The sequence below is a fragment of the Canis lupus genome, chromosome 8, assembly GCF_003254725.2.
Source record: "Canis lupus dingo isolate Sandy chromosome 8, ASM325472v2, whole genome shotgun sequence".
NCBI lineage: Eukaryota > Metazoa > Chordata > Mammalia > Carnivora > Canidae > Canis > Canis lupus.
In genome coordinates, this window is record NC_064250.1 from 61,648,423 (window position 1) to 61,660,505 (window position 12,083).

General features: G+C 61.0%; 1 protein-coding gene across 8 annotated transcripts in view; it reads right to left on the reverse strand.

Annotated features, from left to right (window-relative positions):
• Positions 1–6,164: 6,164 nt before the first annotated feature.
• Positions 6,165–12,083, reverse strand: part of TTC7B (tetratricopeptide repeat domain 7B) — a 250,993-nt gene continuing 245,074 nt past the window's right edge. For all 8 annotated transcript variants that reach the window (XM_049113415.1, XM_025443119.3, XM_025443121.3 and 5 more), the window contains one exon: positions 6,165–7,159. In XM_049113415.1, the coding sequence (XP_048969372.1) occupies positions 6,938–7,159 (222 nt within the window). In that variant the 3' untranslated portion in view covers positions 6,165–6,937. The remainder of the gene's footprint in view (positions 7,160–12,083) is intronic.

Consider the following 12,083-nt stretch of genomic DNA (forward strand, 5'->3'; position numbering starts at 1 on the left):
CTCTGCAGTGACCTTGTTCTGCCCATTTGAAGATGAGAAAACTATGCTTCGGGGAACATGAGTGACCCAGTGACCCTCCCCATGGGTCCACGGAGAGCCGGTGTCCAGGCCCGGATTCAAGGTCAGCAGACAGCACAGGAGGGCAGAGCTGGGTGTCACCTCCCTGCTCAGGCTGGCCGGGTCCAGGGCGTCTGGATGACCCTATGGGGCAGAGGAGGCATAGCGGATGGGAGGCCACCAGCTGGGCCCCCAGGGCCCCCAGCCAGGCCCTCACCTCCTCCTCCCCACGGAGAGGGACTCCTGGCATGCTGCTGCAAACAGCTGTGTGTGCGAGGGCGAGAAGAGGGCCGCACGTCCCCTCCTGGCCGCCCAGGCCGCCTGGCAGGTCCCAGAGCCACTCACATCACCCGCTTGCCAGGCAGGGAAGGAAGGAGCATGTCCTGTGGTGTCCCCCCAGGACCAGGCCCCAAGCTCCATGCACATTACGTTAATGCACCCAACAGCCCCCTAAAGGGAAGTGTCACCCACTTTGAGACAGGGGCTCGACACCCTTTTCCATTGGAGGTGACGTGACCAGGAGGAGCTGGAATTCCAGCCAGATCCATGTGACCCACAGCCCAGCGGTCAGTCACCAGGAAACCCTATTGTCCTCAGGGTCAGGGGCCAACCAGCAGAAGGTGGGGGAGGCAGGGAGGGCTGTGGAGGCCGTGGGTGGCCCAGATGGGCGGCCGGACCCCCTGGCTCTGGACAGACTCGTCAAAGGCGCCCCGTGACGGCCTGTCACCTCCCCGTAGCCAGCCCCACGCAGGGCCTGACCCCGGGAGGGGTCCTGCTCCAGCCTGGCCCCAGAGCCCCAGAGCCCCAGAGTCCCAGAAGGCGGCCCCACGGGGCAGTGTGCCCCGCCTGGTCGCCCCTCGCCCTCCGCTGCCTGCTGCCTCCCACGTCGGTCCCGGAGTCAGGCTGGCCGGGGAGCCTCTCCCCGCCGGACCTGAAGCCCAGGGAGGGAGGCGACTCAGTCGGGGTCAACCCCAGGTGGGGTGGGTCTGGGTCTCCCAGGGCATGGCGTTGAGGGGGGCTCCCCAGCTGGGCTCCGAAAGACCTTCTGGAGAAGGAGGCCTTGCTTGTCGGGACGTTTGCAGGATGTCCTTTTCCGGGTCCCCCCAGCGGCAGCCGGCGGGGGCGGGGGCGGGGGCAGCTGGAAAGGAGTGACCACCAGCGGGGAGGAGGGCTGGTGGTGGGAGCAGCTCGGGGCACAGCCCCCTGGGGCCGCCCCTCTGTCACAGTGGGGGGGACATGGGGACTTGCTGTCCGCATGGCCTGACCTTGCCCCCCTGCACCCCGGAAGCAGCTGCCAAAGGTCTTTGGGGTTAGCTGGCAGTGGGTGGCTCTGAGGGGCAGGAGGAAATAGAGAGGGGAAGGGAGAGGGGACCGGGGAGGGCAGGGGAGGGCAGGAGCGGGCAGGGGGGCAGGGGGATGCAGGGGAAGGCAAGGGAGGGCAGGGGGAGCAGGAGAGGGCTGGGGGATACAGGGGAGGGTGGGAGAGGGCAGAGGGGGCAGGGGAGGGCAGGAGAGGGCAGGGGGACAGGAGAGGGCAGAGGAGGGCAGGAGAGGGCTGGGGGGTGCAGTGTCGGGCAGGGCGGCCTCAGAATCCCCTTCTGCTGCCCCCACACGTCACCCTGCTGCCCAATCTAGTGAGTACTGTGTGTGGGGGTGGGGGAGTCCTCTCTGGGGGGATGGGGACTAGAGTTTCCTGGGGTGCTGTGCAGAGAGGCTGAGCAGAGCTTCGAGGGGGGGCAGACAGGAGGGCAGGGGGGATGACGGGGCAGGGAGGGAACTGGGGGCCGCCTCCTGGGGCAGCTCCGTGGGGTGTCACGGAGGCGACAGGCACGCCAGGGCCCAGGAAGCCTCGCTCCCGCTGGGGACACGGGAGCTAGAGGGCCCCAGCCCTGGGGGTGTGCAGGCCCCGGCCCCTGCCCGCCCCCGGGCCCTCGTCCCTGGCAGGGGTGGCTCCCTATGCAGGGGCACCCCCCTCCGACCCCCTCCCCGGGGTCCACTCGCCCTGACCCCCCCCGATGCCCTCCCGCAGGCCGAGCGCTCTCCTCACCCTCCCCTGCACCCCCCACGGGCCGCGAGGAGAGGCCGCCACCCCAGCGGGCCCCAGGGGCAGGTGCTCCCCGGGAGGCACCCGAGCCCCAGCTGCACCCGTTCCCCGCGGCCCCTGGGCAGTGACCCCTTGGGAGAGCCGTCTACACTGAGGTCTTTCTTCCCCAGCCTTGGCCGCAGCCCACACCCCGCGGCCCAAGCAGCGTGTCCGGGTCACCTGGGGCCCGGCGGGGTGGGAGCAGCAGAGGGGTAGTTCTCAGGGCGGCGGCTGGAAGCGCAGGGTCGCAGCAGGGTCAGCCCGGATCCCCTTGGTGTCTACACCCGGCAGGAGGCGGGCCCCGCATTACACCCTCATCTTGGGCCCTCGTCGCCGGCCTGGCCAGCAGCTCGCCCCGGGCCGTCTCACACCCAACCTGCCCCCACACACGGCCGCTGTCCCCGCGGCCTCCTCCGGGCTGGGGACGGGACCTGGGCCTCGCCGCCTCGCGGCCTCTGGGGTCCGACCCGTGGGAGCGCGCCCTCTGGCTCGGTCCTCAGGGTGGTGGCCCGCGACCACGGCCGCCCTCCTCCCCCAAGCCAAAGGGACTTTGCAGATGGGATCCCACGAAGAGCCCCGAGGTGGGGGCTGCCCTGGGCTCTGGGGGGGGGGCACTGACCCTCCCTCCGACGGGCAGAAAGGACGGGGGCAGAGGAGATGTAGCGACGCCAGCCCCAAGGTGCCGGGCCGCGGGGCCGCAGCCAGAGGATGCGCGTGACCTCTCGAAGCGGGTTCTGTCCTAGAGCCTCCGGGGAGGACACGGCCCCCAACACACACCTCCACACTGTGGGAGCGTAAACGTGGGCTGTTTGAAGCCACAAAGTTTGTGGTAATTTCTAAATCTTTTGCAGCAGCCTCAGGACGCTAAGGCACACCCAGAATGTGGGCCAGGGGGCCCTACGTGATGCGGCCCCCGCTGAACCCTCTGGCTCGCGGTCTCCGCCCTCTCCTGCTTTACCACCCTGTCCCCCTCCTGCCTCTGAGCCTTTACACTTGCTGTTCCTGCTTCCTGGGACGCCTTTCCGCCACAGATCCACCTGGCCTGTTCTGGCCACATGATGACTTATTGGAGCCTTTTCTTTCCTTTTCTAAGAATTATCTACTTATTTTAGAGAGAGAGCACATGTGTGGAGGGGAGGGAGAGGGAGAGAGAAATCTCAAGCAGATTCCCTGCTGAGCGGGGAGCTCTACATGGGGCTCTATCCATGACCCCGAGATCATGACCCGAGCTGAAAGGAGGAGTCAGATCTTAACCGCCTGAGCCCCCCAGGTGCCCCTATCAGAAGCTTTTCTAACCACCTTCCATAAAATCAGAACTCCCGACACCCCCCAGTACCCCCCACGTGGATCACTATGTTTATATGGCATAAGATGCATTATGTATTTCTCTATTTCCTTCCACAAAAATATAAGCCCCATTTATATGTCCTGCTTACCCTCGGTGCCTATAGTGAGTGCCTGGTGTTGTAAGCACTCTGGGTATTTGTTGGATGGATGGATGGATGGATGGATGGATGGACAGATGAATTTTACAGATGGGGCGACTAAGACCAGGGAAGAGGAATACATCAAACACGGTGTCTCCCACCTCCTGCCGCCCCAAACTGCCTCTGCTGGGCAGCCTAGGACGTTGTTCAAAGGTTTATCTCCTAGGCCCAGGGTTTCAATCCTGGTTCTGTCAGGTGACCCCAGGCTGGTGTCTTACCTACTCAGCTTCTGCTCCCCGATCTTGAATGAATGAATGAATGAATGAATGAATGCTTTCCCTTGGTTGGGAAAGCCCTGCAAGCTAGAAGACCAGAACTGGGACCAGGAGCAGGAGCAGGAACAGGAGCAGGAGTAGGACCAGGAGCAGGAGCAGGAGCAGGAGCAGGAACAGGAGCAGGAGCAGGAGCAGGAGCAGGAGCAGGACCAGGACCAGGAGCAGGAGCAAGACCAGGAGCAGGACCAGGACCAGGAGCAGGAGCAAGACCAGGAGCAGGAGCAGGAACAGGAGCAGGAGCAGGAGCAGGAGCAGGACCAGGAGCAGGAGCAGGAGCAGGAGCAGGAGCAGGAGCAGGACCAGGAGCAGGAACAGGAGCAGGAGCAGGAGCAGGAACAGGAGCAGGAGCAGGAGCAGGAGCAGGACCAGGACCAGGAGCAGGAGCAGGAGCAGGAACAGGAGCAGGAGCAGGACCAGGAGCAGGAACAGGAACAGGAGCAGGAGCAGGAGCAGGAGCAGGAGCAGGAGCAGGGAGAGATTACGGGGAGCAGGAGGGGCTGCAGGGCCAGGCTGCAGGCCCCCGGAGCACGGACTTGACTCCAGGAGAGAGCTGGGGAAGCCACAGCACAGGTTTGGGGGGCAGAGGCCAGACCCACTCCTCATCTTATGAGGGACCCTCAGGGCTGTCAGAGGATGGGCTGCCAGGCCAAGTGGAGGTGGAGAGGATGCTACAGTGGCCCAGCCAGAGGTGCTGGGGCTGCCGGTCGACAGGGTGCTGGGGACACTGGACATGTGATCTGGAGAGAAATGACAAGACTCTGAAAGGTGCAGGGTGGGGAGCAGGGGGGATTGAGGAATAGGACTGCCTGTGGGATTGGGGAGAGGTCTTGAACGGGTGGGGGTGAAGGGGCATCCTAGACACTTGCTCTGCTTGCTCACATACAATGGAGACATATAGGCTCCCATGATGGGAAGGTCTGGGGCTCCAGAGCTCAGGCTAGGACTCTGGGAGCCAGCCCCCCCTTTCCTGAGTTGGCCTCATTCTCAGGCAGACTGCCCCACAGGTGCCTGCAGCCAGCAGCAATCCTAGGCTGCATCCTATTAGGATGGCCAACCCAACAGAGAGACAGATTCTGCTAATATTTCCATAACCCAAGTCCTGGGGGTGGGGTGGGGGCTCCCATCAGCTGAGCACGGACCACTTGCCCGAACCTGAACCACTAACACTGGGGGCGGGCTGGCAGGGCTTCCCCAACCCCCGCCCCGGCCCCTGTGCTGTCTTCCAGGCGTGTGGGGGGGGGGGTGTCGGGGAGGGGATTGGGACACTTTGGAGGGGCTGGAGGGCGGGCAGGCACACAGGAGCATCCCCAGGGCGCTGCACAGGCTGGCGTGCATGGGGTTTTCTGAGGGAAGGCCCGGCCCAGGGCTGGCTTGGGAGATAAGGGCCGCTAGGGTGCCCGGAGCAGCCCCAGCCTCCTGCCTTCCTGGTCCTGATCTGGGCAGGCCTCTCGCTCCCGCGAGCGGCGGATGGCAGGGCTGGGCTCTGCCCCTGCGGCCCCGGTGAGCTGCCGCCCCACTGGACGCCCGCCCTCTCCTGCCGGTAGCTCCGCTTGAGAAATCCCACCGAGGCGCATCCACAGCCTCAGGTGCCGCCTGGTGACGTCAACGCCGAGGCCAGGGTGGGGAGCAGGTGCTGTGCCCGTGGCCTTTGCTACCACTGTCACACCCTAGTCCTCAGCTGCCCCATCACCTGCCTGCCCAGAGAGTCAGGACGGCTGTGCTCAGCTGGGCTGGGGGGGGGGCCTTGAGGGCGAAACTCAGCTCCCCCACCTGCATTTCCTGGGGTCCCTGACAAGGTGAGGGATTGGAGGTCTGCTCAGCTTCTCTCTGGTCCTTGCCCTTTAGTATCCACTTCACTGCCTGGAGTCAGCCTCCGGCTTCACATCTGGCCCCCACCCCTCTTGGTGGCAGGAGGGCTGCTGAAATTCCAGCCTCACGGGGGTGGGGGGTTAAGTCCAGCAGGAAAGCAAGAGCTTTTCCTGACAGCTCCCCCGCTAGTGGGCCCCTTCAGGTCACATGCTCGTTCCTAATCCTCTTTGCCCACGAATGCAGATGTCCCCGGGCCTGTCCCCTGCTCCCGACCCAGACGACTTGGGAGTGGTGGGAAAAGTGACTTCCCACGGGACACTCAGGGCTAGGTCCCTGGCGCCAAGGGCTGACCCAGCCAGGGCAGGTGTGGGCGCCAACAACTTCCCCACCCCCCGGGGACTGAGCCTTACCCCCTCGGCTCTGTAGGCTTCCAGCAACGACACGGGCCGCGAGTCCATTTAAAAATCATTTTATTATTAACATCATCTTCCCATTTAGCCAAGTGTCTGTCATGTATAAGGAATGTCGGTAAATATTCCATTTGAAGCATCTTTGTACATATTTCCATCGATAAATAAACTCTGAATTCACATAAAAAAGTTAAACTTAAATAGCTCCTATTTCCTTCTCTTGTAACAGGCATATAGTGGTGAAATAGAAACATTCTCGAACTCAGGCTTTGCTCTAAGTGAGGACAGGAATTCACATGGTACAATTATTGACAACAGAACCAAGAAATTGTCAGCTGGTGTCCTGGCTTTGGACGAGGACCGAGGTGGGAAACAGAAAATTCACATTTGGTTTTCCGGGCCGCGGGTGGGGCAGGCGTGGTGACGGGGAGGAGAGATTTCTTTACAGCTCTGATAAAAATAATCTGCTCTGCCACTGAATTTTAACTCTGAATATATTCTTCTACATTTGCTGATTAAGTCCATTATCATTTGACTTTACAACGCAGATGTCGACTAACGAAATATGGCACGTAATCCGTTTTGAACGTCAGGAGGTTCCAAGACTATCACTGGGCTGGCCAGGAACGACGACAGAAATGCGCGAGGAGAGCGAGCGATGATCGGGGCTTGTTGGGTTAGTTCACTGCGGTCAATCGCACGTCCGTCCGGCCGTCCGTCTGCCCGTCTGTCCGCGGCCTCGGTGCAGGGGGGTGGGGGGGCGCCCCAGGCGGGGGCGGGGGGGACAGAGCGGCAGTGAGGCTGGCAGGTGCCTGCTCAGAGCACCCGGGGGATGATGGTGAAGGGCACCGCGGGGCTGCTGGCTTCCAGCTCCAGGGCCGTCAGGAAGCACTCGGTGGCCGCCGCGTCGTTGCCCTGCGCCTGGAGGACCTCGCCCAGGCCGTTCCAGACCTCGTGGGCCGTCGAGTTCACCTGCACCGCATCCCGGAGGATCTTCTCCGCTAGACTGTAGCGGCCCAGCTGATGGAGGATCAGGGCCTGCGGGCGGCGGAGAGACAGACAGACAGACAGACAGTCAGAGAGGCCCTGCACCTGCAGGCTCTTGCCTGTGCCTGAGCATCTGCAGGTTGTGGGGGGGCTGATGTCCATGGGGCTGGGCACCCAGAGGTGCCAACGCTCCCCGCATGCAGGGGCAACGGCTGGGGCGCGGCTTGCCCTGTAGGAGGGGGCCCCGCTCTGCCGCTTTAGAAGGACGAGACCTGCAGTCTCCTGGGGTTCAGGCGGGCCCTGAAGGCCCAGGGTGGGGGGGCCCGTCGGAAGGGACGCTCTGTACCGACCCATGCTCCTCACCTGAAGAAACGTTGTTTGTGGTGTTAACATTGCAATGACTGGAACAGGACTGTCCCCCCACCAGAAACCAGCCCCTGCTTTCACCATGCCCACTCACCCCAAGCTCGGCTGTCACCTTACACAGCTTCATGTTATTTTATTTTGCTTCAAAGATTCATTTATTTGAGAGGGAGGGAGAGAGAGGGAGAGAGAGAGAGAGAGAGAGAGAGAGAGAGAGAGAGAGAACTCGAGCAGGTGCAGGTGCAGAGGGAGAGGGAGAGAGAAGCAGGCCCCCCTCAGAGCACAGAGCCCGACCCGGGGCTCGACTTCACGACCCTGAGGTTGTGACCTGGGCTGAAATCAAGATTCAGATGCTTCACCCACTGAGCCCCCCAGGCGCCCCCACCTCACACAGTTTTAATTAGGATGTAGGCAACGGTCCCCCGATATTTTACTGGAACCATGTTCCCGAGCTGCTCTCTTTGAGCCAAGGACAGAGCCTCATTTCCTCGACCTCTCCCTCACCGGCCGCCTCGGGATGTGCCCACTCTCTCTACTACTGTAAATCACGCTGTGATGAACATCTTTCCAGACAGTGGCGCTGCGCCCTATAGAGCAGCCCGGGTCAAATCTGTCCTACAGTCCCCTACCCTGTGGGCGAATGGGACCCTACCTCTTCTGGGTATGAACAGACAAAGGAAACTGCTCGGGAGCAGGACCATGGGGTGGGCGCAGGCTTCTCCTGGATGGGGCTCAGTGGGACCAGCTTGACGACCGTTGGGGGGTTCCTCTTTTAGAGCAAATGTCCCCACAGTGGCCTGACTGGGTTGGAGGATATGCCTCTTTATAGGGTTCTCCAAAGGCTCTGCAGGTGAGATCCCCACAGGGGCAGGGCCTTCAGAGCCACAAGCAGGGTGTCAGGGGCTGGTCCCCCAGCCCCTACCACGGTGACTTCGGAGGCACAGACCCGCCCTCCTTACTAAAACCTGCATTTATTTATTTATTTTTAAGGAGCCATGGAGGTGAACTGTTTGCCACGTCTCTGTTTACACCTTGTTAGAGGACGGCGATTCACCCACGATCACAAGTGTCTAGACTGTTGTTGAACTTCTGAGATTTCTTTCCTTTGAACACAAGTTTTTGGTTTTTTAAATTGGATTCGTTGAACTTGTGTTGGCTGGTTTTGTGGGTTTTTTTTCTTTTTTTCGTCACTTCAAAGCTCTGCAAGTTACCCTTTCAAAGAGCTGACACGTGTTCAATTCCACCCTGCTCAGGAGCTGTCTGCTTTATCTCGGCAGACAGGAACCAACGTGGGTTTCTTCTCCTGGGCTGGACACTCGCTGGCCGGCCGCCCACCTCCCCACTCCCGCGAGGCACTGCCCCCGGCCAGAGTGAATGGTCACCTGGGACACGGGGGCTCTCCCGCGGGCGGCAGCACCTTCCCTTCGCACAGGGACTGTGCCGTTTAGGCCTCCCTTAGCCCATGTTGGCTTCCAACAGTGGAGGTGGACATGAGAGCCTCTCCTCCTTCTCTTTGCTTTCATATATTTGTTGACAACTGAGCTCTATCCCTTGCCAGACCAACTTCGGAATCATTTCTTTCGTGCCCTTTGAGGGCTGAATCGTGCACCCACCAAGTCTCCAGGGGTGCATGGAGGAGCCTGGCATGTGCAGGGTCGTGTCTTCCCTCCCAAGAATGTGGCCCGCCCACCGGTCCCTCGTACCTCATCCTAAATCTCCCAGTGAGGCCTTGCACTTCCTTTTTGTGCCCCCCCCGAGCTGCCTTCTTGAGCGAGGAGGCCGAGGAGGAGGCTGGTGCAGCAGGACCTCAGTGTCAGCTCTACTCTGGGAGGAAAACCGAAAGGAAACAGTATTCGTTCCCTTTCTTAACGTCTCTCCGTGCTTAAACCATGGCCACGCTGGAGTCCAGATCCTAAATCAGACCTGTCAGAGCCAGGGCTCTGGGCAGCAGGGTGGCCCCCTCCCTGAAGCATTAAGACAAGAGCAGTGGCCTTGCAATTAGGATTTCATGGTGCCTTTGGGAATTTCTCTCGGCCTACGGGCCTTCCCGTTCTCCAGAGGGAACTTCTGGGTTTCAGCTGCCTTGCCCAGGCTGGTGAGGGTCAGGTGTGCAGAGACCACCAGGGACAGGTGCCATTCCCCACCCGTGCGTGGGCAAGGGAGCAGGGGCAAACGCCCAGCATGGACCTGGCGGCTTCCTGGCCGGACGGTGCATAGTGGTAACAGCAACACGGGCTTTCCCGGTGTTTATACTGCACCAGGCGCCGTTCCCGGGGCTTATATCCTTTAGTTCATTTAACCCACCCAGGGAGACCCCGAAGTAGTTTCTCCTGGGCACGGCTGGGATAGGCCCTCACCTGGCTGCCCGGCCTGCTGCTGTTTGCTGAGGAGAAAGATCCCGCCACGGAGGAGCACCCATCACCCAGAGGGGAAATCTCCCAACGCACACACCCCGTTGGGCAGGTGAGCAAACTGGCTTCTACAGCCCTGTCGCTGGCCCCGGGCGCACAGCTGCCTCCTGCACATCCGAATTCTTAGGGCCTGAAATCCATTTGGGTGCAGAGCCCAGGGTGGGCCAGGAGTCAGGGGTCATCTCCATCTCCTGGCGCGGTGCTGTGCACCCCCCCCCCGGCCCTCCTTCAGAGAAACTCGCACTCCTTGGTCCTGGAGGTCAGGTGGGAAAGGGCGGGAGGCCTTCCCGAAGTTCTGAGCAACGGAACATGAGGACCAATGAGCTCCTGCCTCCTTTTCTTCCAGGGCAGGTTATGAGCTTGAGCTCAGTCTAGAACATTCCAATTTAACTGACGGAGAAGCAGGAGGGAGGGAGGGGGGTCTGGGTGATGGCAGCAAGCAGAGCCATGAAGATTACACAAGTTGCCTTGTACCCACCCCTTCAAGGTAGGACCTCCTCAGTGCACCAAATTACCGAACACACGCAGCCTTTTTCTGAGTGGCCCTTCACACCTGCTGCACGTGCTGGGCCAAGGGTGGACGAGGGGCAAGCCCCTGGTGAGGTGGAAAGAGGCATCCTTGGTTTCTTGGCCGCAGGCTTAGAGCATAATTTAGGTTCCGCTGGGCTGGGCTGCTGTCAGTCAGCCCCACGCTGCTTCCTTCCCAACAGGCGTGACGCTAGGCACCCGTACTTGGCTCTTCTCACGTTTACCACTTCAGATGCAAAGAGGCAAGGTCCACAAAGGCCCAGGATCTTGCCCAAAGTCGCAGGGCCAATGAATATGGGGCTGCAGGCTAACCCAGGTCTGCCCAAGGCCCAAACCCCCATGCTGCCCCCATCCATCTGGCCCGCTTACTTGCTCACTGCTGCCTCTGTGGCTTTAAGAGACGCACCCGGAACCCCTCAGGCACTGACCCAGTGACGCCTGAGCAAATGGGCATCTGTGGGCTGGGTCTTCCCTTTCATTTCTCCAACCATGGAGAACTGGCTCTGTCCCTCCTCCCCATGCTTATGACCGAGACAGAGGTTCCTCTCCAGCCAGCCAGAGGTATTCTCCAACTCAGACTGCTGCTGGGGAGCATCCTAGGCACCTGCCCAAGGGCTAGGAGGGCTCCCTGTCTCCCTTGGGTGGCCCACAGGCTGGCTGTGACCCTGAGGCTGGGGTGGATGAGGGTGCTGAAGGTCTGCGGGGTCTTGTTAGCCAGGGAGTGGGCCAATGAGATGTGGAGCCCAGAGGTCGCTGGTCTCAGTGGCAAAGACCTGCCCCCACCCTGCTGGAGTGGGGACAAGGACATTGGTCTTTTTGCTGGGAAGTCTGATCAGAAGATGGCAGGCTGCTCAATCTGGTTGCAGCCTATCATGGGGACTCCAGGGTATATGGCAGGGGGCAAGCCTACCCACCCCCAAATGCCTGCAGAGAGCCAGCCGCTGGGCTAATCTGACCTGTCACCCTCAGTCCTGGGCAGCTGAGAGTCTTCATGTTGTCCAGAGCTGCAGACTTCTTGTGGGCTCGGAAATTTCCAGCCCATATACCTGGACTTCTATTCCTAATGTGGGCACAGGCTCCCCTTTCCAGATGACCTTGAAGCTTCCTGAGCAATCTGTTTAGTGGAATTAATTCCTAAAGCTGGAACTGCTCAGGGAGACATCGGATGCTTGCCAGGGGCCGCCAGCTCGGGCTTTTGGCAAAGGAATGAAAACTCGGCCTCTGCCCAGGGCCCCAGCAAGCCAAGAGCAGCTCTGACATCAGTCACATAATGGGATCAACCAGGACCAGCTCTGGCTGGGGTCTGGGCTATTGCTTGGTGCCAGCGTTGCAGCCGGGCTGGCCAGAGGTGGGCTGGGACCTGGCTGTCAGGACGGACACACCACCCAAGCCCCCATGTGTGGGGAGAGGCCTTCCTTGGCTTTGTTGTGCACCTACGCACTAGAACCTGGCCCCCTTTCTGATTCTACAGGCCCTGCTTCCTCTCTTCTCCGACCATCAAAGACCTAACTCCTGAGCTGGCTTTTAACTATCCTCACCACTGGCTGGATCCAGCTTTCTCTTAGTACGGACCTCGGACCTCGGAGAGCCCATGCACTTCTGCAGGATGCATCCCCCTGCCCCCTTCCACCTCCCCAACCTCTGTCATTCCTAGTCTGGCCCCTCCCGCTGGA